This window comes from Podarcis tiliguerta (assembly GCF_965153285.1).
Source record: "Podarcis tiliguerta genome assembly, chromosome: 5".
Classification (NCBI taxonomy): Eukaryota; Metazoa; Chordata; class Lepidosauria; order Squamata; family Lacertidae; genus Podarcis; species Podarcis tiliguerta.
In genome coordinates, this window is record NC_139538.1 from 20,807,072 (window position 1) to 20,834,628 (window position 27,557).

Genomic DNA, 27,557 nt, shown 5'->3' on the forward strand with positions numbered 1-27,557 from the left:
TATGGATTTAATATTGGGGGGGAAATAACTTTATTCCTGGGATGGACAATCCCCTTAAGAGTTAGCTCTTCTTGAAGTCCAGTAACTGAAGCTCAAACAATATCCTGGAACTTTAGCTTTGGTTTCCCCCCTCCTTTGTGATATGGTATCTGTCCAAGCCTAAGCACCTGGTAGTATGTTGAGTCTTTAATGAGCACCACCCCTTGCTTAAGAAAAGCCTCCCATACTTCAGAATGAAACGCTGCAAAAATATGGAGGTTAGGAATCTTCATTTATGAGCAGAGGTTCAACTTCCAAGGCCACCAAGCTGGGTCTTCTCTCCTTCCGCTTGCGATACAAAATAAACTGTGCGGTTATCTGGGTCTTGAAGTCAGGGAAATTATTAGTCACTTGAGACAGAAAGACAATTTATACAGCGATCGCTTTCGAGTTACGAGCAACAAAAGTGAATGTTTAAATTAAGCAGCCAGAAGGACATTAGAAGCGCCCTGAAAGGCCCATCTAGTCTAACATTCTGCTCCCACAGTAGACAACCAGATACAGAGTGGAAACCCACAAGCAAGACATGAGCACAGAAGAACTCTCCTGCTTATAAACCCCAGCAATCAACTGGTATTCGGAGGCAAACTGCCTCCGTTACTGGACAAAATATGGCCATGAGAATGGTAGCCACCAATATCCTTAATTTCCATGAATCTGACTAGCCCCCCTTTAAAGTCATCCTACTAACAGATGACCACAATTGGATATCATCCATCGTTAAGATTCAATTCAGACTTCACACAGGACACACAACAGAATAATCTGCGCAAATATTTGTGGCCAGGGAATTGTGTGCCATTTTGCTCATGGAGAACTTTGTGGCTAGTGATTTTCAAGTCCTTTTAAGTTCAGTGCCGTAAGACAACGTTAGAAAACGGGCAAGAAACACACCGCCATGGTCACGGAGGTCAGAAGCAGATTTTTGAGAGAAAAATCCTCCCAGTGTTATGTTTCCAGCTAAAGCCAAATAGACCCGGACATGGTTTTCACCGTTGGGGGAATAAAATGCTTTTTGTTCAAACTATGGCTAGAAGCCATACATTCCAGAAGGCTGCCAATAGGCAAAATGACCACAGCAGCAGGCAACACTATTTTTGTACTACAGTGGGAATTATGGACTGCTTCAAGCCTGTTAACTAGGATTCATTTCAATTAAAGTAAGAATTAAAAGAGAGGGGCCTATGGGACCTCAGTTCTTGCGCATTGTCACGATTTGTCTTGGTTCTCCCAGTGCTGTGCATATTCACAGAACGATGCACTAAGTGCATCACAGGGCACATGCAGCTTTTTCTACACCAATACTGAGTGGGATCCACCCCCTTTGGCACTTCTATTATTCTCTTGACAGGGCACACTTAAAGACAATATTGGCTGATCTGGCACAGCCATGTTATCAAGTCTGCTTTGACTTATCAAAAATGAAAACCTAGCCTCCCAACCATCTTTGGTTAATTAACCTTTTGGTAATTATGCTAGCAGTTTATTGTTAACCAGGGGATAGGAGAAGGGATGTGGGTGGTGCTGTGGTCTAAACCACAGAGCCTAGGGCTTGCCGATCGGAAGGTTGGCAGTTCGAATCCCCACGATGTAACCACAAAACTTTATGGTAGGTGTGCTACATGCTATATAAAATTGTATGTATTTTACAGCCGAATCCTATGCAATGGGACTTGGTGTGTATAAAGGGTAGCAGACGTAGGGCTCAATTGTATGCATGCTTACTCAGAAGTAAATCTCAACTGTGTTCAGTAGAGCTTATCTCCCAGGGAAGTGTGTACATAAAATTGCAGACTTAAACATTCTTCTTCCTTCTGACAGTTTTTCAAAGCCACACTTTCAAGTATAATCATACAATATATGGACAGATGGATGTGATAGACCTTTTTGAATCCCATATAACAACAAATACAGGCTGAACGCATTCAAAGAACGCATTCAACCGAGCAAACTGAACAAATGTGTGTGCTATAATATAACAGCTAAATAAATAAAAATATTAAAAAATTGTCCAGTAGCATCTTAGAGACCAACTAAGTTTGTTCTGGGTATAAGCTTTCGTGTGCATGCACACTTCTTCAGATACACGAAAGCTTATACCCAGAACAAACTTAGATGGTCTCTAAGGTGCTACTGGACAATTTTTAAATTCTTTTTATTTATTTTGACTGCATCAGACCAACACAGCTACCTACCTGAAGCTAAACTTGGTAAACTTGTGCCAACTGGGCAAGGATTTGATGGCAGGTACCCTACTGAATACTGTTTCCTTACTACAGCCCCGAAGGCCTTTTCACCTAAAAGCTATTACTTCATCATATGCCTGCAAAATGCTATTTACCAGGAGGCTGCAGTGATACTAGTCATTTTCATCCGAAAAGGATACAAAAATATCCAAAAACAAAACCCCAAAGCTCCCAATAAGCCAGGGGAGATGATGCCAGAAATAAAGATTTATAAGATGCTGTGTTGTAGGCATCTTTAAGACAATGCTTAGCCCATAGGTACAGTTTCCCATCATGGCTAAAGCAAAAAGCAGATAAGAGGTGCCTTCTGTGGATCTTCTTTGGAACTAAAAAATAAATGTAAAAGCAGTGTTATAGCAAAAGCACACATACTTTTTTCTTTTTCTTTACATGCATGACCAGAAATAAATTAGGAATCCTGTGATAACCATCTTGGCCTCCACATGTCTTTCTCATTGGCAACCTTTTAAGAGAAAGAAAGAAAGGAACACAGGAATAACTTTCTACTATTGGTTCATCTAGCTCAATACTGTCTATAGTGACTGGGATCAGCTCTCCGGGATTCCACAAAGGGATTCCCCCCAGCCCTACCAGGAGATGTCAGGAATTGAATCTAGAACCTTGGCATGCAAAACAGGCTTTCTACTACTAAATACTTTCCCAAATTTACAGGCCACTATAGATACAGCGGGTGGCGCTGTGGGTTAAACCACAGAGCCTAGAGCTTGCTGATCAGAAGGTTGGCGGTTCGAATCCCCGCGATGGGGTGAGCTCCCATTGCTCGGTCCCTGCTCCTGCCAACCTAGCAGTTCGAAAGCACATCAGAGTGCAAGTAGATAAATAGGTACCGCTCCAGCGGGAAGGTAAACGGCGTTTCCGTGTGCTGCTCTGGTTCGCCAGAAGCGGCTTAGTCATGCTGGCCACATGACCCAGAAGCTGTACGCTGGCTCCCTCGGCCAATAAAGCGAGATGAGCGCCGCAACTCCAGAGTCAGTCACGACTGGACCTAATGGTCAGGGGTCCCTTTACCTTTATAGACACAGCATCATAAACCTAATAGGCAACCTATTAAATCTTTGCCACCTTTAGTGGAATTATAGGAATTTATTCAAATTAGCCTCAAATGCTGAATGATCCAGTGCTCCCAATCTCTGCAGCTGACCCCAACTTGATCAATAAATGTTGCATGTGGCGTGCACTGTCTTTAGAAATAAGTAATAAAATACTTACATTTTTATACAGCTGGGGAATTCTAGATCCCAAATAAAAGAGACACGATATGTAGCCACACACAAATCCTGACATCTCAATCATGCCATGAGACTTCTGAAGATAACAAAACGCACACAGAGAGAGCGAAAAATAATAATTTCAAGACTGACAGAAGTTTAACACAAAAGGCAGCATTGCCTCCTAACCTATGCACAGCAGTCAATGCAATTAATTAAGAAATCATTTAAATAAATGGGGAAAAGTGGTATTAAACTGAGTCTGCTAGTTAGTATTGGGGTTTTAACTACTTGGAAATTTTATACCACACTACCATCAGTGTAGAGAAATCAGTGTAGGGAACTTGGAAATAGTTATACCACACTACCATCAGTGAAGGACGTGGGTGCGCTGTGGGTTAAACCACAGAGGCTAGGACTTGCCAGTCATAAGGTCGGCGGTTTGAATCCCCACGATGGGGTGAGCTCGGTCCCTGCTCCTGCCAACCTAGCAGTTTGAAAGCACATCAAGTGCAAGTAGATAAATAGGTACCACTCCGGCGGGAAGGTAAACGGCGTTTCCGTGCACTGCTCTGGTTCGCCAGAAGCAGCTTAGTCCTGCTGGCCACATGACCCGGAAGCTGTATGCCGGCTCCCTCGGCCAATAAAGCGAGATGAACGCTGCAACCCCAGAGTCGGTCACGATTGGACCTAATGGTCAGGGGTTCCTTTACCTTTACCTTACCATCAGTATCAAGAACAGCACAAACAAAGTAATAAAATAGAAATATTAAAAAGTTGTACCTCACTTGTTCCTGAAAGAGTATTCTGGACTTGGTTCCGCAGCAGTAACGGACCAGGTAAAATCAAACAGAGTATGATGCACATCAAGACCCAGATGACACAGCAGTTTTTCAAGTTTATGCCACCTTGAAAAGCAAATGAAAATCAGGGCCAACTAAGTACTTCATTATTGCTTTTAAAGAAATCTAACATTTGTTTGTGATATACAGAGACATAATATGTGATACCAATAGTTTCAGGCCAGCATCTGAACTGGTGGCAATAGCATGGTTTTGTTTTTTTTTAAAAAAAAAACCCTCTTCCTTTCAAATGCCAGCCCCTCCCTCAAAACTGCCTCCCAAGCTTGGGGCCCTCTGGAGTGGATCCCATAAAGCACAAAGGTTTGTCTACGAAAAGCAGCTCAGCGTTATTAGCAAATTCTACAAGTAACTTGTTCTGCTGCACAGGAATGTCTAAGGGTAACTTTATCATGGAACACAGATGAATGCAGGACAGTGCAATCCTATGTCATTCTGCTCTGAAGTAAGCCTTACTGAGTTCAATGGTATTTTACTCAGTGGGGGGGGGGGGGGTTTAGGATTGTAGCCTAAACCTGGGCATATTTTCTGGATTGATTTAGCAACCTGTTTACTATCCAATCATTATCCAGGATATCTATTTAAAATAAATGAGTCCCAAGCAGTGTGAGAAACTGACATATGAAAGCTAAATGGCACCTTAAACGTAGGTTATGGGAGCGACAACAGAATGTCCAGGCATGCTTTTTTATAACAAGACTACAAAGCTGAAAATGAATGAACTGCAGCTAAAATATTATGTTCATTTTTCACATGGTTTAGTCCTCATCTGAAGACTGCAAAAAATAAAGCCGTGCTTCCCCTGCCTGCCCCTCTAATATTCTTAAGAAGATCTCTTCTCCAGGCTTCCCCACAGAGTGGCTGGAAGCGAGGAGGCAGAAAAACGTTCCCCTTTCCTTCCACTGTGCAGTTTTAATCTGAAATCTTAGGCGCAGGACTGCACCCAGAGCTCAGAAACTGTTCACGCTAATGAAATTTCCTGTCACAAAACGCGCCTAGAACAATGGGAGTTTTGAATGCTGGTCCCAAGTTCTTCTTCCCTTGTTTGGTGCCAAGAGGAGAATGTGTGTGACTATCATAATTCAGGAATGCAACCTTTTCTAGAAGTAGGTGCATCCCAACTGCAAGAACATTTAGTGTTTAAGGCATCTCGAGTCTAAGCCATCTAGTGCAAGCATGCTATTTAAAAACACACCCAGGGTTAAAGCAGTTTCTAAGTGTTAAGAATTTGTTTTTAAAAGCAGCAGCAAATTACATCCAGCTGCAGTCTCCAATTACAGACTCACATTTTGTCGCCTTCTGATTTTTTAGCTTATAATAGGCAAACTGGGATATCATAATAATGTCCATGTTAACATAAAAGATGGCAGTGATTATCTGAAAAAGATGAAAAGAACAATGCATAATTTAGTGCAAAACATCCAAAGTAGGCAAAATAGCATCTTTACTTATATCCCATTTTTATCTTTTATGCAAATCAAGGTAACAGGCAATAAAAAAGAATTCCAAACTTCTGTTGTTTGTGGTCCTTTTCCACCTCTTTGGGGGGGGGGGGGATTAAGGCCAAAGGAAGGCTATGAAATGTGGAGCAAGGATTGACTATGTCACTATGTCCACATTGCTCCTTTCCTTCTGCGTATTCAGAAATCTATGGCAGACCTGGTGCCAACTTCCCAGCCTGTTGCAGCCAACCAGCCCCACTACACCATGTGGCCCAATCTCTTAATGGAGAGAGTGTGAGGTGAAGGGAGAGCAAAAACCTCTTATGCTGAAGAAGAGCGGAGGTGAGAAAAGTGGCAGGAAGCGAGGAACAAGGATAGGAGGCCAGGAGGTTGGAGAGTACTCTGTGGGTTGTAGAGAGAAAGGGAGGGTTGCTACAGAGATGAACTTCAAAGAGATCTGTGTGTGAGAAGTGAGACAAAGACAGAGATAAGAATATAAGAGGAGGCCTGCTGAACCAGGCCAAAGGCCCAGCAAACCCAGCATTTTGTTCTCTCATTGGCAACCGGATGGGAGTGAAGAGAGAAATAGAAGAGGGTACACAATGAGGCGTAAAGAGAAGAGGAAGGAAAGGTTAACAAAGGGGTTCATATATATCTGTGGTGGTGCAGGGAGAGAGGGAAGAGAGAGCGTGCTATGGAGTTCAAAGAGAGGGAGCATTAATAGAGCACTGGCTTAAAAGAAACACTGAGTGAAACAATTTTTTGGGGGGGTCTTTTTCATGGTTAATGACTCCTGTTGAGTTGGTAAAATTAAAAAAAACAACAGGCAAAATTGGCCTCAGGTCTCTACTAAGCCAGATACAGTCATACCTCAGGTTGAATGTGGTTCAGTTTGAGCGCTTTCGGGTTGCGCTCTGTGGCAACCCGGAAGTAATGGAGCGCGTTACTTCCAGGTTTCGCCACTCACGCATGCGCAGACGCTCAAAATGACGTCACACGCATGCGAGGAAGCAGCAAAACATGACACACGCAGATGCGCCGTTGCATCTTACGTTCCATTCAGGATGTGAACAGGGCTCCGGAATGGATCCTGTTCGCATCCCGTGGTACCACTGTATTTAAAACTTGGACTACTTACCTGTATTGGAAGTTGATTTGTCAAGTAGCACCCAATAAAACTGGTGAGGTCTCCAGCAATCCAGCATAGCAGAAAGCCCAATGAAAGTGCTTGATCCACTTTTCCATTCCGATAGGCAACATACAGTTGACTGGGAGAGAAAAAAAATAATCCAAAGGATGCGCTGCATTTTACACAAATAAAATCTAAAAATAAGTGCAAACTGCAGAAGATGTGAAGTGGGCAGCCCCCAAGGAAGCTCAAACCAAACATGTTCAAAACAGTTATAAGTGTTTATCATATTATGTTCTAATACTGCTCTGATTATTTCTGTGCTGCTGATCATTGTGAGTTCACTAGCTCAAGAAGTGTGGGGTTGGAAATTTTAATTAATAATACATAAAATGAATAGCACAGTAATAGTTCTTACACTTTGCTAATCAGCCCTAATGAAAAATACACAAACGTATTATACATACTAACAGCACAGAAATAAAGACAAGAAGGAGCTATGAGCAACAGCTTTTATAATGCTTCAGTTGTCACGCTCAGTAATCCTGAAAAAGTGCACATTCACACTTAAAAATGGCTAGGGTCACACAAAGCTTTCATAACAGACTTGAGAGCTTTATTCAAGTCTTTGAATTGTTAAACTGTTCATGGAGCTCATTACCAAAAGTGACCCATAAAAAAAAAATCCCATTCTACAAAAAGTGACATTTTTAATGACGACGCCCCTTTTGAGTAAAACCCAAGGGGCTCAAAGGCTTTGCAACACAGGTTTTATTCGGCACAAATTTCCAGACAGTTGGTTCAATAAGTTACAGGCTTCCCCAAGATAACAGACTTCAAAATGAATCCCACTTAACTTCAGCCATTTCCTCCCTGCTGGGAGAATTCCATGCTCTGTTCCTGCTATTGCCAACCTACATACTTGAAATGAATGCACAGAGACTAACCAGCAATTGAAAGAGAAGCAATAAGTGGTACAATGGGGGCAATCCAGGAAAAGAATCAATGGGAATTTTGCCATTGATCTCAAATGGGATATGGATTGCTTTGAACAATTTCAACGCTCTGTAGGTTAGAGAGAACATTGGCAGAAAGTAGAAGGAAGAATAGAGGAGCTGCAGTGCTAAGTATCTGCTCAGAAGTAAGGTCCAGTGATATCAATGGGCAAAACACATTCTTCTTCCCCTCTCTTTCTTGGTATGTGATAATGGCTGTATCCATTTTCACAATATTTCGCTGAGCAAAGTGCTTTACAAACCTCCCATTTTCCCTCCCAATAAACCTGTGGTGGTGGTCTCTGGTATTCCTGTTGTACACGTGAGGAATTGAGAAAGCGAATTCATCACTGAATAAAATCTTTTTTGAACCTAGTCTTCCAAACCCAAGACTCTATGCTTTATGCCCAAACTCCCATCAGTCCTGGCCAGCGTGGCGACTGTTCAGGGAGGACAGGAGTTGCAGTCCCAAACACCTGGAGGGCGTTTCCTACCCCTGGGTTACATCATGATACCAGGGGGAAAGTTGGTTGCTCTTTTCCAAGAGAAGACTATCACAGTAGGTGACTTAAAGCTCTTTTGTGACCTCTTCAGGTTCAACCAGCTAGATTGTTATACTTTGTTACTGCAAGTGATGTATGTACTGGGGAAACAAACTGCAGCACTACATTGTACAGTGGTGCCTCGCAAGACGAAAAGAATCCGTTCCGGGAGTCTTTTCGTCTTGCGGTTTTTTCGTCTTGCGAAGCAAGCCCATTGACGGAGTAGCGCTATTAGCGCTATTGACATTTTAAGGGCTAAAAACGGCTTTTTAAGGGGTGGGAGATTAGCGGTTTTGCTGCTAAAATGCTTTTAGCAGCTTAGCGCTTCAGGAAAAGGGGTTTTGGAGCAAAATAAAAATTCAAAATGTTTCGTCATTTTTCGTCTTGCGAAGCAAGCCCATAGGGAAATTCGTCTTGCGAAGCGCCTCTGCAGACGGAAAACCCTTTCGTCTTGCGGGTTTTCCATCTTGCGAGGCATTCGTCTTGCGGGGCACCACTGTATTTAAGTTCCTGCTGGAATCACAGGTGATGCAGAATTGCATACAGGTGCAGGCTGATGGAAAGGGGGAAGCAGCACTTCTTCCTCTGCACTCAATGGTTGCCAGAGAGGATGAAAGTTATACTCCAACAGCATCTTGAGGGCACCTGGTTCCAGAATACTATGTTACACACTCCTAGCTCTACTCTTTAGCCCCACCACATGTGGGTCAGTCTCCTTGCAGCCAGGGTGGGGAAAGCAACACAGGTGTGGCAGCTTGTCCTCTGAACCAAACAACAGAATGGACAGAATACTGCCTCGGCCCAGTATACCTGAAGGAGCGTCTCCACCTCCCATTGTTCAGCCCGGACACTGAAGTCCAGCTCCGAGGGCCTTCTGGCAAGTTCCCTCACTGTGAGATTACAGGGAACCAGGCAGAGGGCCTTCTCGCTAGTGGCACCCGCCCTGTGGAACGCCCTCCCATCAGATGCCAAGGAAATAAACAACTATCTGACTTTTAGAAGACATCTGAAGGCAGCCCTTTTTAGGGAAGTTTTTAATGTTTTATGTCTTTATTATTATTATTATTATTATTATTATTATTATTATTCTGTTGGGGTCCACCCAGAGGGGCTGGGGAAACCCAGCCAGATGGGTGGGGTATAAATAACAAATTGTTGTTGTTGTTCCTATTATTATTAGTTAATAATAATAATAATAATAATAATAATAATAATAATAATGTACTCTGCCCTCTCCATTTAAGTGTGTGAAATGCACACGTTTTAATGATGCAGAGATCAAAGGAGAAGGGGGTGACGTGTTCTTATTTGCTCCAAATAGCAAAGATTAGCGTAAGTCACCACAACAGTAGAGTGTAGCAAGCTAATTTGTCAACCATCAAATATTGCTTTAAACAGGAGAAACATGCTGCTCTGGCATATCCTATTTATTCGATGCAGATAGGGACAGAAATGCATCAAAGAATGAACCTAAAAAAAAGAGAGAGAGAGAGAGAGGCAGCTTCTGAGAAGAGCTTCAGGCAAGATTACTCATGTATGAATCTGAGAAGTACTTAAAGATTTTAAACTCACGGTAGTGCAGCAAACAGAAAGCAGACAATGGAGATCAGGCCTATGACAACACTCCAATACTCCCACGCATTCCCGACACACTCTTCCAGGAGATGCCAAATCCAGGGTGTTCCATTTAGGCACAATCTCCTCTCCGCGACTGGGGAGATATTAAAAGCATGTGGAGGCTGCTGAAGAGCCATCTATTCAAGTTGAGGGATATTATTTCAGAAGTTGGCTCAGTTCTGAACCCCATGCAAATCCATTTACCAGTTCTGAATATTCTCTCTTCCCCTTCAAAGCTCCCACATCCAGATGGATGATTGGGTACAACAATTTGTTTCCAACCTCACAGGAGGGCCTGCCAAATTCAAAGAAAATAAAATACATCCAGCATTCATACATCAATTTAAAAGACAAATCCAGCTAATTATTCTATTTGGACACATATGAAAGGCAAACTCCAAAGCAAGAAAGAAAATTTAAAATATAGATGTTAACCCACTCAGCATTTGAGTATTCTTATGCCAGTTGAAATGGGCCACTTTTCTATACTGGATCTCAGGGCGCAGTTTCTTAAGTGCCATTACTTTTCTATCATAAGACAGTCGGAGAACTGTAAAAACAGTAATATAGTTGTACCTGCTAAAGTGTCCACGACAGCAAAATTGTAATTTAACATTTCTCCACCTTTGAAAGCATTATACATTCATATATGGGATGTATTACTATAAATAAACAAACAACTGCATTAGAGTAACAGAAGGAAAAACAAGTGTTGAACTGTTTATAATGGTTTTCCTTAATATAATTTGCTACATTGCATATTGCGTAAATTCCATTTTATGTCATTACTTAACACTAATGACATGGGGGTGCATTGGGAGCTTCATATTTGCCTGGGTGCAGCAGTTTACTGATTGTATTTTTCATTTCCTTCCTTGCCCCCAAGACTTTTCATAAGCTAATAACAGAGGGATCAATCCATCTGGAAATTCTCCAGTACAAGCCCTGTTGAAGTAAACAGCAGCTACAATACTCTTGCATGGCTCATGGTCCAGTTGACTTGATACTGTTACCCTAGTTTTAAACGTTAAAATGGGAAGGCAATATTTGATGCAGTCAATGTGACTTGGATGGGGTTTGTAAACTTGTTTTGGAATGTTTCAGTTTCTTCTCATTTACAGCCTTCTTGTATATGTCTTCATGCTGTCTAAATAACGCTTTGATTAATTGTTTTTATTATTAAAACAATTAATCCTAAAGCAAAGAAAAAAAGAAAAAGAAAAATGGTAGAACATTTGTGATGTGAATATGTACTACAGAACAAAAGAAATTAAAACTAAGCACCATATTCTTATATTGTTTGTTAAGTAATACGGAATAACTGGCAGTGACTGATCCCATGCTTGCAACCACAGATATGGATACAAATCCCTCATCTGTGACCCAACTTTTTGCCAGACTAACTGTTAAGTACTGTATAGAGTGGTTCAAGGGCTTTAACGAGTAGAATTTATGCAGTTATCTGCATCCTATGTGACTAATTTGTACTGCAAATTAAAGCTAGGATTTTCATCTAAATCTCTAGAGTTCAAAAATTTATTTAATAAAATATGAAGGTGCTTTGGAAGGTAACAACAGTATGTCATGTTCCTGGTACTCTCTAAAATTCACGAAATACTATGGAGAAAAAATATTATTACAAAACTTTGGATACATTTGAGTCTTGTCTCTTAAGTGTAATAATTAGCACAAATAGAACCGTATTACTGGGTGGGAAAACAAAGGGGGGCTGCTGGTACAAGGCTGATTTGCAGCACAGTGTGTTTAGCAGAAGAGAAGGATATAGCATGGGACTACATCATTCTCTTGAGATTTTACAGCGTTAGCTAAGAATTACACACACCAATAGGCTAATCTCCAGTCCATGTCCTCCATGAGTTGATTGCGAAGTCTTGTGCAACAAACCCCCTTTCCCCATAAACCAGACTTTTTGCAATATGGAAAGTGATGGGGGGGGGAATGTACTGGAAATTGTGGGACAATGCTTGCTTTGACACAAAGTCATCTGCAAACAAATCAGAATGAATGCTTAATGAACAGGGCATATGGGAAAAGTGGAAGTTAGAAACCCTTACCGAGCTGCTACAAATTACCCATTTGATCTACCCTGACCTACCCAAGGTGCAGCAACCCCATTTTTAAATCTAAAGGTAACATAAAGTATCGTCCCATTTTACGTAAACAAAGATAGCTACATATTTCCTTGCTACTTGACTTTATTACCTTCGTTCCTTTGAAAGTTTCCACTCTGCCACACATTAAAGGCATTGGCAACAACCTATTAAGGAAAAAAAAAAAGCGCCACCAGACTGTATTATTTCCCTGGCTCTTTTCAAATTTGAAATGGAGACAAAGGAAAATCAAACTGTAAAAAAAATCCAAGATAACAACCATAAAACTAAAAGACTAATACACTGGGAAAAAAATCAATGCAATGCATTATTAAAGTAGAACTCACTTCATTACCTCGGGGCTTGCATGTCCCTGGGAGGCCTCTGTGGTAGCTCTAACAACACAACGTGGTACATGTTGGAGTATCAAACTAGCAGTTAATATTGTTGGGAATTAGCATCATGTGACCTGGAAGTGGGGGGGGGGGGAGAGAGCACATTCTGGTTTGTCAGGTGAATACCTTGATTACTTACTGAAAGTATAGCTAAATATCTACAGTCATCTTGGGTAACTTGCTTTTCATGTTTAACCTGACACATCAGGACGTTAACCAGCACCAGTTATTATAGGAAGCAAGCAGTTCAAAAGGAATCATACAGGTAAGCTGACAATCCTCAGGAGGCTGAAGGTCTGGCCTTTGGCCCCTTGCTGCACAACATCTCCTCTGGTGCATGTTATTCTGTTGTCTTTTGCTAGTTAACATTTATGCAACGCCAGCCATTGTCAAGCAGTATGCTTAGTATCAACTAAAAGCTTTCATAGAAAACCTGTCAGCTGGTCAAGACACTTAGATGCTTTTTGCCAAATCCTGCACTTCACCTACACAGGGTCAGCTTCAAGGGCTTATCAAGGAGGGTGGAAATTCAAGACTTCTCCCTTTAGCTTCAATGCTGTATCACTTTACCTGGCAGGAAACCACATTTAACAGAAAGGTGCTTCTGAACAAGCTTAGGATTCTGCTGTTAAGAACAATGTGCAGCTACACCAAAAACAGGCCAGAACTACCAAAATGCAAGGGGAGATAAGCATAGACAGGATCACTTATTGTATAGGAAGCATTCCTGCAGTGACATGGATGGTAAGTAAACACATAAAAAGGTAAAGGTACCCCTGCCCGTACGGGCCAGTCTTGACAGACTCTAGGGTTGTGCGCCCATCTCACTCAAGAGGCCGGGGGCCAGTGCTGTCCGGAGACACTTCCGGGTCACGTGGCCAGCGTGACATCGCTGCTCTGGCAAGCCAGAGCCGCACACGGAAACGCTGTTTACCTTCCCACTAGTAAGCGGTCCCTATTTATCTACTTGCACCCGGAGGTGCTTTCGAACTGCTAGGTTGGCAGGCGCTGGGACCGAACGACGGGAGCACACCCTGCCGTGGGGATTCGAACCGCTGACCTTTCGATAGGCAAGCCCTGGGCGCTGAGGCTTTTACCCACAGCGCCACCCACATAAACACATAGATAGCTCTTAAAACTTTGATGACACTGAGCGATAAGGATCATTCCACCACTTTTAAACTACTGTATTATTATTTTTTTACTGTGAATATAGTCCCCACCCCGTGCCTGAAATGGAACATTGGCAACAGGATTGTTGCTTTATTATTATTATTATTATTATTATTATTATTATTATTTACTTTTCAAAAGATGCTGGAAAGGGTACATCCAGTTTAAGAGAGGGATGAATGCATAGACTGGCATTTAGATGTCAATGGTGTTGTGTGGATGCTGCAATAAATAAATAAGAATGTATGAGTGTACCTATCCCACAATAAACACAAGGCACCCAGAGGTGCTGGGATTAAGAAATTATTGCCTTTGCTGGGTTTCCATTTTTCATCTATTCACTGGCCTACCAGAAAAAAGTTAACGTCAACCTTTTTGGATGAACAGTGAGTGGATTTTTTTTGGGGGGGGGATGCGCCTGCTTTCCCTTCTCCAAAGCTCCACGCATTCATTTGATCTTCTGAACAAGCACCCAGGAGGTCAGAAACAGGGGCAGCAGGTGTGAAGCCAACCCTCCCTTCTACACATATCCCCCACGGTAGGGCTGTGTGTGAACAGGAAGAGGAGTGGCTGCGGGAGACTCTTTACCTTTCGATCTGGTCCCGGGAAGATGCTAAACCCTTAACCCCAGCTGATTTGCGGGCGTTCACACGTTACATTCCACGAGGGCGCAGCCTGTGCGGAGACAAGATGTTGGAAAAAAAAATTTGTAAGTCAGTCAGTCAGTCAGTCAATCAATCAATCAATCCAAGCCGATGGAAGTTTCTGACAGTTGGCCCTAGACGCAACGGAGATTTCACCACAATGCCGTTTATTTTACACCCAGGAAGAGAACCGGGCTCCAGCTTTTGTGGAGAAAAATATATTTTAGAAACTCCATTAAGGATGAAACCCCTACCCCAACCCACCCCCCAGTATAGGAGAGGCACCCACCCCCGCGAGCCGAGAGAGAGAGAGAGATGGTCCCGGGCCGGGAAAGGCTTCGTCGCAATGGCCGAATCCGTTGCCTTTGAGCCGGGCTGAGACCGAGCGCGGCGAGGAGGGCCGGCAGCCCAGGCAGGCCTCTTCCTTCCTCTCCCTGCTGTCCAAGCCCGGAGCTGCGGGAGAGAAGCCGGAGATGGCGCCGGCTGGCCTGCAGCTCCCTCTGCTGACAGTTGGCCGCCTTCCCTGAGGGAAACCTCCGAGCAGGAGGAGGAGGAGAGGAAAGGCCGCGGGGGCTCCGAGGGAGGAGGCGGCCTAGGGCCCAGCTCGGGTCGGTCGTCGTGAGGGGCTTCCTTTGGAGTCCACAGGATTGCAAAGAACGGCTGTTGCTGTTGTTGTTGATGATGATGATGATAATAATAATAATAATAAGTTTATTATTATTCTAAATTATTATTATGAATTATTATATTATATTGTTATTGTTGTTGTTGTTTTGTTGTTTTTTTAAATTATTATTATCATTATTATTTCTCAGGAAAAATCTGAGGTGTGGAAATCTGGATGCTTGCCGCAACCTTGTCCAGTTGCTTCAATTCGCACCTGGACCCATTAGGATTTCTATTATGGTTCCACAATGGAAAATGCTTTCTGGTTCCACAACTGGTGTTAGCCACCCTGAGCCCGGCTCTGGCCGGGGAGGGCGGGGTATAAATAAAATTTATTATTATTATTATTATTAATGGCGCATGCTTTCTTTTCACACACACACCCTTCCACGCCTGCCAAAATTTCCCTCCCCTGTGCAATCACAAAAAATGGAAAGAGTTCATCTAATTTTGCACCATCTGGTCACACTTGGAGGGCGCAATTGTTTTGAACGTGGGTTACACTAAAATACCGGCCTGAGCGTGCTAGCCTACAAGCAGGGATCATCTCCACAAAGTCATCTCCCCTGAGTGGAGGGAAGTTACACAAGGCTAGGAAATGAAGTAAGGCTAGTGGTTCTCCCTTTACCACCTAAATCATCTTTAAGGGAACCCCCCCCCCATATTTTACATATTTACCATAGCTGTTTTGTATCTCTTCTACGTTGATCCTAATATATTTTGAATGCAATGTTTCAACACACACAGTTGTATTTGTGATCCATGTTTCCCACTAGGCACTCATAGAAAAGAAATCAAACAAGCATCTGCCAGCACAAAATTGGCACTGAATGCCAGATTACTCTTCTTGCAGAACGTGATACAGGAGTACCATGTTTTCAATAGTAAAGGAGGATTGGGGGGGGGGGGGAAATCTACAAAAACTTTCCATCCACGTTCATTGCAGGTATCCTGATTTCATTCCTGTTTATTTAGAACTGCATGTCTGAAAATTCAGTCGGACTTACTTCACTCGGACTTACCATGTGTTTAGGACTGAAACCTTGTAGATCTTGAGTTGTTGCTTACTTTCCTGCTGCTTATTTCACCAGCTATATAGCCGCACTGAAAAGAAGATTGCCTTGTAGCCCTGCAAACTAATATCTGAAAAGTTGATCTGAAAAAGCCACTTGGCAGGTTTAGCCATAAAGCCACATATCACTTACCGGCTAGCTTGAGAAAAAGATACTTTCTGTGGATTGGCCTCAGAGGAGTTCTCCTAACTATTTTTGATGACACTAGTTCTAGTAGTAACCTGAGTGAGTGAGGAAACCAATGTTCTCTGAGGTTAGCATAGGCTTTTCTGTTTCACCATGCATTGAGTTTTATAGTTCCTCAAACACTATATAACAGTCTGTATCACAATCCAAAATATTCATTAGCATCTTCTTCTAAAAATGGCTTTGATTGAACATCCAGTTGTCTATATATTTGTCTATACAGTTGTCTATCCAGTTGAGAGCCAGTGTGGTGTAGTGGTTAAGAGCGATAGACTCGTAATCTGGTGAACCGGGTTCGCGTCTCCGCTCCTCCACATGCAGCTGCTGGGTGACCTTGGGCTAGTCACACTTCTTTGAAGTCTCTCAGCCCCACTCACCTCACAGAGTGTTTGTTGTGGGGGAGGAAGGGAAAGGAGAATGTTAGCCGCTTTGAGACTCCTTCGGGTAGTGATAAAGCGGGATATCAAATCCAAACTCGTCTTCTTCTTCTTCTACATCTGCAAGCATTACACATCTTTTAAAATTAACATCAACATGTTAAATACATGTGCAAAGCTGCCTTCAGTTCTTATTAAAGAAATTCAATGCAACAGTACTACTATATATTACTTATTATGAATGAAGCAAGGCACCAGCTAATAAATAGCTTTACACTTACATACCACTGCCCTCTGCTGGACATCTGCTTTGTCAATACAATACACGTGATAAATTACATTTGCCATACACCGCTAATTGCCTCACCTGCAGTTTTCTCACTAATCTGTGTTCACTATGAGTTATTATAAAAGCCAGAGCAATGTTGGAGTAGCTCCAAATTTTTATTTTTAAAAAAGCTGCTGTGCCATAACAGTGACAAGTTTAAGATGCAATGGCTCCAGAATAGCCTTGTCAAAACTAAAAGACCCTCATGAAGAAGGGGATGCATGCAATAAGTACATACCCATATCCTGCAGTTCCAAGAGTCGCGATTTGGACCTTGCTTAATCTTGCACCTCTTACTGAAAACCTCTACCACTATCCCAAATCTGAAATGATGCCCAATTTTAAACTTTAAAATGTTGAAAGTTGTGAATGACTGACAGCAGATAGAGAATTTTGTCATTTTGATCTACTGTTGACAATTGTTTCATTGAAACAATTGGAATTGTACTCTGTAATAGGTTGCTGGTTCAGATAGACCTGGTTTCCTAAAGCTTTTATACAGCACAGTCAGAAATAAATCCCACTGAGTTCAATTATACTAATCCCCAGGTAAGTGTATACACTTAACTAGCTGAGCAAGATGACACTGTCTCCTTAGTTCATTCAGAATGCTCAATGTCTGTTTCCCCAAAGCCTGGTTTCTGAAACCACGTATCATAGTATATGATTTGATGTGAGTCACCCTACAAGTACTATAGAATTCATGGCTGAACGGAGCGGTGATTGGGGGGTAGGGGGCATGCCTGTTTGGGAATGGTAAATACACTGAAATAATGTATTAATAATGAAATAATGTACAGTATTAATTAAATGGTTTGCCAGGTGGGTGGATTTTCTGAAGAGTATGTTTCTGAATCAGGTCCTTAACCAGCTGCAAAGTTTCAGAAGACATTACTAAGAAGAAGCTTTCATGAGCTGAAACTTACTTCGTGGGCCACTTAATTTTCAGTTTTAAAACCAGTGAGCTGGCCACAGTTGTATTACAAGTAAGAATCACATGTGGACTATATAAAATGGATTGGGGGAAGGTGGTGACTGCCCCTAAATGGTATCTTGCAGTGCAAGTGTATGTATGCCTACTGAGAAGTAAGTTACATTGAATTTGGTGGCACTTACCCTTAGGTAAGTGGGTGGAGGATTACAGCTTTAGGGGAGACATCACCTTGCCAACAAAGGTCCATATAGTTAAAGCTATGGTTTTCCCAGTAGTGATGTATGGAAGTGAGAGCTGGACCATAAAGAAGGCTGATTTGATGCTTTTGAATTATGGTGCTGGAGGAGACTCTTGAGAGTCCCATGGACTGCAAGGAGATCAAACCTATCCATTCTGAAGGAAATCAGCCCTGAGTGCTCACTGGAAGGACAGATCCTGAAGCTGAGGCTCCAATACTTTGGCCACCTCATGAGAAGAGAAGACTCCCTGGAAAAGACCCTGATGTTGGGAAAGATGGAGGGCACAAGGAGAAGGGGACGACAGAGGACGAGATGGTTGGACAGTGTTCTTGAAGCTACCAGCATGAGTTTGACCAAACTGCGGGAAGCAGTGGAAGACAGAAGTGCCTGGTGTGCTCTGGTCCATGGGGTCACGAAGAGTCTGACACGACTAAACGACTAAACAACAACAACAAGTTAGTCTGGACATGAAGAGGCAGCTCCCCTGGGCAAGAGGTATGGAGGGGAGAGAGGGGATCAGGAATGGGTAACACCTTCCTCAGGGGTAACTGAGGTGGTGAGGTAGTTACCCCACACTGCCTGTTGTTGTTGTTAGCTTAAAGCGGCAATCTCTGAATCCCCTTATACCATTGGTTACTTCCACATTATGTCACAGCAAGTCCAGAAATCATGTATGTGCTGTATGAAAACTGCAAAAAACAACAACTCTGTTTTATAGAGAGAGGAGAATTACAAGAACTCTGTTGTCTGTCCTATTCTGCTGGAATGCAAAACACAACTGAAATTGGAAAAGCTCATTAGCAACCACTGTAAGGCAATGGATACTAATCTTACCTCTGAAAACTGCTTGGCAATTTAACACTCCAGCCTGAAATCCATTGTGTGGAAGGACATTCTATCAAAACCAATAACATTATTTCTACTTACTACATCAATATAATCCTCAACTTTGCCTTCCTACCTACTGTGGAGCTCTAGCAGTGATTAAATGTTGAACCACCTCAGTCTCTAGAAGAAGCAGCCAAACATTTGGGATCCAAAGTATAAAGGTGCTAAGGAAAATACAAAGTGTCTACTGGAATAATTTATTCAGCTGTCTCTAATTGTTGGGGTGCTTCTGTCCTATGAACAAACAGATGGCTTTTATCTATGTATCCAGCCAAACTCTTTTACTAATGCTAAGTCCCCTCATAAATAAAAATAAATTAGCATTTCAGATTTTATTAGGATGCTACGAGTTAAGAATCCTTTTGTAACATCTTTGAAATCAGGAGTTGCTATTGCTCCCAGTAAACCCAAAGTAAAAAGTTGCTTAAATTATCTTCCTTACTGCAGTAGTTCCCACAGTTTGTTTAGGGGATCCACCCATACAGTTTTGCTTCTCTTCTCTCTCCCCCCCCCCCCATGTTTAATAATAGAAGGGTTGTCTGATCTAAAGATAAGAAAGCATAAGAGGAGAGAGCAGGGGTCCTAGCATTGCCCATCACTAATGATCACCTGGACAGCAGACTGAGCAAGCCTGCGTTTACACCATACATTTAAAGCACACACACCAAAGAATATTGGGAACTGTACAGTACTTTGTTAAGGGTGCTGGGAACTGTAGCACTGGTGGGAGTAAACTACAGATCCCATGATTTTGTGATGAATCAGAACAGAAGCTGACTACCAGGCAGACACAGTTGATCAAATTCAAATATGGTAGCACGATAGTTAACCAAGGCGCTTCACATAGTGTCCATGATACTAAGGAATTCTGTAAGCTTATGGTCTGAAAGATTAGCATGGCATTTTTGAAATGAATTATCAAAAGCTTGGGGGACGTGTTTTGTTCTGGTTTAATTACTGCCCAGTCAATTGCTTACTGTTGTCTTTGGCAGTGAAGCAGATTTGCTTGGCACTGTTAAATTTCCTGATTACTTGTTCAAACCTCATCTGTGTTGTCTGGAAAGCACATGCCCTACTATTTGCCACTCACACAATTACTCAAGAAGCTAGAGTTGTGAATGAAATAGTTTTTTTCATAACTGAAAATTGTTGGGGTTCCCCCCCCCCCCCATTCATTCACTGGAAATCTGGATACTAACAAAATTTTTAAAGTACATGAGCTACTGGAAATGGCTTCCAGTTTTCTTGTGCCTCTGCAGTTGGTAAATTTATAGAGTAAATGGATATAGTAAATGGATTTTAAACTGCAGGGAAGGATGGGGAAAGGAAAGGGAATCAGAAAAGGCCCTGAATTGCTAGTGGGCATAGAGAGAGGAGGCACTGTCAATGGCGTCACGAGGCAGATGGAAAACATGAGCAGTCCTCTAAACAACATCTGCATGATGGACCCAAAGCCATCCTTAAGGACCTGACCCAGGTCCAGAAGTGAGCTCAACAAAGTTATTCAAAAATAGAGGCCAACCTAGGTTTTTACCAGGCCCATTAGACCCAGACAGCCTTTAATTACAATGAGCTTTTAGGGAAACTGCATAGAAGCATCCATGGAATGGGTGCAGAGTAATGTGGAACGACAGCTCCAAATTCAGAAACTCATCAACTGGCCAAGGTTCATCCTGAGCTCCAAATAAACCAGTGTTCTACATGGCAGCTATTTTCATTCATTCTATTTGAATGAAGTCATGTTATTTTTTGTAATGTGAGTTACATTTAATAAATACGAAAAGTGGGATACAACATTATGGAGATGATTTGGTTCACCTGCCATGCAATAGCCAAATGAATAATACATAATTCTGAAATTATGAGCTTCTTGCAACTTTGATGTATTTTTTAAACAGACAAAATGTGAATACTGTTGCAATTCTTTGTATGCTGATAGCTAAACTGATAGTTCCCCCAAGCCAGTTCCTCAAGCCCCTAGTACATGGGTGGTGTCATTTGGGCCACATGAGCAACACTGCTCACAGCCTGAACATCAGAAACAAAGGGCATGGTGTGTGCATACAGAGATATGGAGAGAAGGGTGAACGATGCTGTTACAAATTGACACCAGAAGTAATGCAATAAATAATTGTGGGTACACCCATACCATGCATTTAAAGCACATGCCTCCCCCTGCCGCCATGAATCCTGGGAATTGTAGTTTGCTGAGGGTTCTTCAAACTGTCAGTTGTAGTTTGCTGAGGGTTCTTCAAACAATTCCCTGGATGTTTGAGTGGAAGCCATATGCATTAAATGTATGGCATGGATGTAACCAGTCACATATAACCAGCATGCTTGAGAGTGATTAATGAATGAAGGGGTCAATGCCATAGAGTAAGCTGTCTTGTCAGGTTTAGCCCATGTCATTTCCCCTTGCATTGGGAGAAAATAGGCTACCAAGCCTTTTGTTGTATTCGGTCTACATGTGAATTCAGTGCTTGAGGAGGTCTTTAACAAGTCTCTTTTGTTTCAGAAAATAATGGCATATGGAACTTACATTTTTGTATACCAATAGTTTAGGAACTTTTCCCACTTTGAAACCAAGTGGCAATGTTTTAATGCCTGTGCAACTTTTTTTGGCTGCTGTATGAAAGAGCTCATGAACCGAACCTTTGAAGAATTTTGTAAGTAAACCATTTTATAACTTAGCAAGCATGTGGTCTAACTGTGTGCTAGGGAAGTGAGATATTTAAGAGTTCATTGGAAAGGGCACACTGTCAGGTTTTACAGCCTATATGTCTATATTTTTCTATGCTGCATGTTTTGCTATGTTAAGTCTTTATACTGGGGTTCTCTCACCAAAGAGTACTTGCCCAAAACTTGGGTCTTGGCTTCCAAGGATTTCCAACACATTTTGCTACACATATTCTTATGAAAATAAGATTCAGAAAAAAGGGTAAAAGATCCAACCAATCGAGTTGGCAAAGGAAGCTGAATGGTATATACTTACCTATAAAGGGCAATAATAGTTTGTGTCATATATAAAAAAATGTAGTGACACAAACGTGTTTTAATGAATACTTAACAGCTAAAATGTTGTCTGCTGACATGATTGGAAAAGGGGCACATAACATATTATAGTTACCATCATCTCAGCTATTCTGTAGTTCTAAGTTTTTTTTATTATTGTGGGCCCTAAGTAGTTGTGTCAAAATCTAAACCTCTCCAGGGTATCAGTGGTCAACTGTTGTAATACAACAGGCAGAAGTTACTGCACTGGTCTATTGGGTAAGCAAGGCTAAGGGCCAAACTCCCAGCATCTACAGCAAACTTGGTCAATCCTTGCTGGTGGTGGTATTCCATATTACTAAACCCCTCTGTGCCTGAAGCTGGTTTCAAGACCTGTGCATGTACTGCCCCAGGTAGCCCACCAAGACAAGTCTAACTTCAGACCATGAAGCTCCCAATTCAGTCTGCTTCCACCCAAGCTGAGCACTTTATGCAAGACACCAGAGTAGACAATGGAAGGTCTAGGTCTTGAACCAACATATTCAACCAATAAAGTTTTTTTTCTTCTTAACATTAGGGCCCAGCTTTCTCTTGTATTTTTTAAAAAATATATTCTCAAAATCATCCTATTTTTAATTGAGGCTATTTTTTAATGCACCGTAATTCTTTTCTTATCAAGTGACTCTAAAAAGAGCACTGCCAAATCAAACCAACAGTCCATTTCATCCAATACCCTTTCCTACAGATGCTAACCAGATGTCACCAAGAAGCCCACAAGCAGAGCTTGGAAGGCAACAATATAAGGACCGGGGGGAAGAAAAGGTATTTGTGGCTACTGGTTGACCTGGATTTTGGAACATCGTTCCAGTGGTGGAGCTTCATGCTCTGGTACCGGGGGGGGGGGGGGAGGCACAGTGGTGTAGCGTGGGTTGTCAGCACCCGGGGCAAGGCAAGTAATTTGCGCCCCCTAGAGTGAGTGAGCCAGGTAGGGGCAGAGAGCTGCGAGTGCGAGCACCCCCCCCCCAGATGTTGCGCCCGGTGCGCCCGGCCCCCCCTGCACCCCCACGCTACGCCACTGGGGGGGCGGAGAGCAGGCGGGGGCGGGCGCACGTCCTGGGGCCGTGGCGGGTTGGGGGTCAGCCACAATGGCACCCCACCGGGAATGCGCTGCCGGGGGTGGTGCGTTCCCCCCGCACTCCTCTTCCTCCGCCAGTGCATCATTCCTGTGATGTAGCGAACTAATTGTATCCATGATATTTGCCAGGGGAAGCCCTGAACACGATGAGAGGGTGATTGCGTGTCCTATAGTGACTTCCAGGGCACTGCACCATGTTTTTGATCTACAATAAAGGTTTGTGATGAGTTTGCACATTTCAAAAGTAAGATTAAACTTGGCTAGAGTACCATTTATCTTTTAAAGTGTTAATCTGATTTATCCCCATTTTGCGATCTCTCTCCCTAATGTACTTGACAGCAAAATTCAATCGTTTTTACTACTGAGCTGGGCTGAAAGGCCAGTGCTCAATTTTCTGCTTCTCAATTTTTATGCAATGTGTATGCTTGGGCACTTGATAAATTCAAACCTTGGGGACAGCGCTACCAAGTTATATTGTGAACGCAAAGGACTATCTGTTGACTTATATAATAGAGATTATTGGTTTAAATTTTTTAACCTTATGAGAAAAAAAATTGATCCTCCACAATATATTGTAGAAGTTTAGTGAGTCTTTTTTCTGTTCAGGTGCTTACTAGAAGTTGTGTATCATTTTAAAATAATGGTCTCTTTCTTGGGAGATAATATTGAACTAACTTGGGTTTTTTTATTGAATAGCAGAGTAATGAGACACAGGATAAAGATAGCATGGGAGGACTGTAATAACCAGTATGGCCAGGATCCAGAGATCTTCTGCCATTTCCAGTAGCCAGTCATTTGCTGCTTGTTCCACTGCCTCACTAATTTTAAGTAAAAGCTCAGGGTTTCCCCACCTTACTACCTGATCATGTGATTAAGAGACTTGTAAAATATTTTCATATTTGATTAATTTTGATAGGGACTGGAGAGCTGGAACTTTGTGAATGCAACCTAGATTTCTGATCCAGCATATCTAAAATGTCTCAGTTAACAACATCAAAAATCAGCAAGTGGTGGCAATTCATGATCAGTGTACTAAAACAGTAAGCCTGGAGTAAGGTATTCTCATGCTAATCTGGTTTTCCAGTGGTCGGGGTGCAGGTAGAACTGGAGTGAGGAAAGATGTAAAAACTCCATAAAAGGCCACTCAGTGAAGTCACAATGCTTTTAGCTAAACGTTTGGTGAATCATAAATCATAGGTATCATAGTTCATAGCCTTGTGATCTGACTTTGATTTTTGCCATGGCAGCAACATAAAGAAACCTTCTTGAGATTCCTACTGCCTAAAACAATGATTACAACTAAGATGTATTTTTATGGACTTTTAATCCTCCCGTCATGTTTAATGCACATGTTCTCCACATTTGAACTATTTCATTATTAGAAATTACAGATATTCTTGAATTTAGGAGGCTTGCAAAAATCATTGCATCCTTAACACTATTATTTTAGTTGTTGGTCCTCAAGATCTACATTGTTACATGGGGGTTCTTCCAAGGCAAATTTCAACAGTCAATCTGAAAAGGTCCAGCACTGAAAAAATAAATCAAAATTAAATTCTGAAATGGTATCACATCCTTAATTTTACAAATCAGCTCTGTTATTACAAGTGGATCAGGACAATTCCTCTGACTTCTGAGTCCCACGTGGTGGGCCACGATCTTTATATACAAGACTACAGACAGATGAAGAAAAGTATTGTTTGCCCATGTTCCAATCCCATATCCCCTTTTTCGTAATAATATGTAAGAAGCTGCCACATATCAGATCTATGTCTCAGTCTATTTGCTCATCTAGCCCAGTGTTGTCTAACAGGCAAATGCTTTCTAGAATCTTTCCCATAACTTATAATGCCTGGGACCTCTTGCATGCAGAATCGGTGTTCTATGCTGAGCCTCTCTCCCAAATAGTTTGGAGACCTTTTTTTGGCATTCAAAGTGCAGTATCTGAATAAGAAATAATCAGGCATACAGCAGAAGTACCTTCCTCTTAAAGTTGAATTAAACTGTACTGCTTACCTTAGTCATACTTGGGACGTATTTGTTCAAGGCAGGTGGTCTTCAGTGCAACTCCTGAAGCTTTTAAAATATATTAAGAAAAGTATGCAACATTTTGCCAGCTGAACTGGTCAGGTACTCCAGTAGTGGAGTACGTATCTCAAATGGCACGTCCCACCATGCCTCATACTTCAGTGAGTTCAAAGCATCACCTAGGAGCTCAGCAGCTCAGTAATGCTCTTCAATTAGCACAGAGTGCTCCAGAGTTCATCAAGTATGCAACTCAATTAGCAAAGCTCCCTGGATTGGTAACAATAGTGACATGAAATGCAGTTCTCCAGGCCAATAAAATATGCAGCTCAATTAGCAATCCATGCAGGTTGAAAATTAAAATATGTAACTTGATCTTCCAACTAGAAGATGGATGACTAGTTAAATTTTCAGCATATCCATTAACAACAGTTGTCGTGTTTGTATGATGGGGATGAGAAATACCGACCGTGATACTTGCTCAGTTTTACCATTCCTTTGCTGATCTGTGTGCCCCTGGCTTACTGAGAATTGATCTACACTTTGCATGGAATCAGGTGGTAGAATTCTGGATAGTACCACTTCAAATTGCAGGTGGGGAATTATATTTTAAAAGTATAGCTTTGAATTGTGCTTTTCTGTTTTATTTATGGTTATTGTACATAGGTGTGTTACAGTCCATTTCGAACCTCTTTGTGCAAAGGCAGCGGCTAACATAATCAACCAATATATACCATGGATTTTTTTTTTTAACTTGTCAGAGATTATTCATGTTAATTTACTATGAGCAGGGAACATAGGAAGCTGCCTTATACGGACCATTGGTCTATTTAGCTCACTGTTGATTGGCAGTAGCTCTCCAGAGTTTCAGACAGAAGCCTTTCTCAGTCCTACTTGCAAATGTCAGGGTTTGAACCTGGGACCTTCTGCATGGAAAAGAGATGCTCCACCATAGGCATGCACAAAACATTTCATTAGGGTGTGCATCCAGGGGATTTTTATTTTTTATTTTGCAAACATTTATTGAATGTTCATGCTCAATACTAAATGACACTATTTTCAATTCATCAAACAAACTAAATAAATTAAAACTTTTAAAACTAACAACTAAACTAAGAAACTTAAAAAACGAGATACAAAATACCATTTGTTGCTGCAGTGATAATCATAGAATCATAGAGTTGGAAGAGACCACAAGGGCCATCGAGTCCAACCCCCTGCCAAGCAGGAAACACCATCAGAGCACTCCTGACATATGGTTGTCAAGCCTCTGTTTAAAGACCTCCAAAGAAGGAGACTCCACCACACTCCCTGGCAGCAAATTCCAATGTCGAACAGCTCTTACTGTCCGGAAGTTCTTCCTAATGTTTAGGTGGAATCTTCTTTCTTGTAGTTTGGATCCATTGCTCCATGTCCGCTTCTCTGGAGCAGCAGAAAACAACCTTTCTCCCTCCTCTATGTGACATCCTTTTATATATTTGAACATGGCTATCATATCACCCCTCAACCTCCTCTTCTCCAGGCTAAACATGCCCAGCTCCCTTAGCCGTTCCTCAGAAGGCATCGTTTCCAGGCCTTTGACCATTTTGGTTGCCCTCCTCTGGACACGTTCCAGTTTGTCAGTGTCCTTCTTGAACTGTGGTGCCCAGAACTGGACACAGTACTCCAGGTGAGGTCTGACAGAGCAGAATACAGTGGCACTATTACTTCCCTTGATCTAGATGCTATACTCCTATTGATGCAGCCCAGAATTGCATTGGCTTTTTTAGCTGCCGTGTCACACTGTTGGCTCATGTCAAGTTTGTGGTCAACCAAGACTCCTAGATCCTTTTCACATGTACTGCTCTCAAGCCAGGGGTCACCCATCTTGTATTTGTGCCTCTCATTTTTTTTTGCCCAAGTGCAATACTTTACATTTCTCCCTGTTAAAATTCATCTTGTTTGTTTTGGCCCAGTTCTCTAATCTGTCAAGGTCGTTTTGAAGTGTGATCCTGTCCTCTGGGGTGTTAGCCACCCCTCCCAGTTTGGTGTCATCTGCAAATTTGATCAGGATGCCCTTGAGTCCATCATCCAAGTCGTTGATAAAGATGTTGAATAAGACCGGGCCCAAGACAGAACCCTGTGGCACCCCACTAGTCACTCTTCTCCAGGATGAAGAGGAACCATTGATGAGCACCCTTTGGGTTCGGTCAGTCAGCCAGTTACAAATCCACTGAGTGGTAGCGTAGTCAAGACTGCATTTTACCAGCTTCTTTACAAGAATATCATGGGGCACCTTGTCTAATCAGGCATA

The 27,557-nt window shown here is 42.1% G+C and overlaps 2 protein-coding genes across 17 annotated transcripts in view; one reads left to right on the forward strand and one right to left on the reverse strand.

The window, feature by feature from the left end:
* Positions 1–6: 6 nt before the first annotated feature.
* LOC310678684 (lysosomal amino acid transporter 1 homolog) lies at positions 7–15,100 on the reverse strand. Of its 14 annotated transcripts, none has more exons than XM_083443010.1 (12): positions 14,712–15,099; positions 14,367–14,453; positions 12,566–12,679; positions 12,323–12,377; positions 10,676–10,761; positions 10,055–10,193; positions 6,955–7,084; positions 5,661–5,751; positions 4,298–4,422; positions 3,516–3,611; positions 2,426–2,611; positions 7–357 (listed from the first exon to the last, which is right to left on the reverse strand). In XM_083443010.1, exons 5-12 carry the CDS (start codon positions 10,740–10,742, stop codon positions 259–261), a joined length of 933 nt encoding a protein of 310 aa, XP_083299136.1. In that variant the 5' UTR covers positions 10,743–10,761; positions 12,323–12,377; positions 12,566–12,679; positions 14,367–14,453; positions 14,712–15,099; the 3' UTR covers positions 7–258. The 14 variants fall into 14 exon arrangements, 13 of the variants coding, with proteins under 13 accessions (XP_083299136.1, XP_083299131.1, XP_083299141.1 ...); XM_083443005.1 differs by having other exon boundaries at positions 12,558–12,679; XM_083443015.1 differs by having other exon boundaries at positions 10,055–10,394; positions 14,712–15,097.
* A 2,757-nt stretch (positions 15,101–17,857) lies between these two features.
* Positions 17,858–27,557, forward strand: part of VEPH1 (ventricular zone expressed PH domain containing 1) — a 124,229-nt gene continuing 114,529 nt past the window's right edge. For all 3 annotated transcript variants that reach the window (XR_014511861.1, XM_083442756.1, XM_083442757.1), the window contains exons 1-3: positions 17,858–19,274; positions 21,629–21,779; positions 22,850–22,926. The gene's annotated coding sequence lies outside the window, so the exon portion shown is untranslated. The remainder of the gene's footprint in view (positions 19,275–21,628; positions 21,780–22,849; positions 22,927–27,557) is intronic.

What these genes read in the sequence shown, in the direction of transcription:
- LOC310678684 (XM_083443012.1), bottom strand. Translation starts at nt 10,742, where the DNA reads ATGTATAATGCTTTCAAAGGTGGAGAAATGTTAAATTACAATTTTGCT. An exon ending in CTCTTTCAGGAACAAGTGAG is followed by an intron (nt 3,612 to 4,297) that starts GTACAACTTTTT and finishes TGTTATCTTCAG; the next exon opens with AAGTCTCATGGCATGATTGA. An exon ending in TTCCCCAGCTGTATAAAAAT is followed by an intron (nt 2,612 to 3,515) that starts GTAAGTATTTTA and finishes TTTATTTTTTAG; the next exon opens with TTCCAAAGAAGATCCACAGA.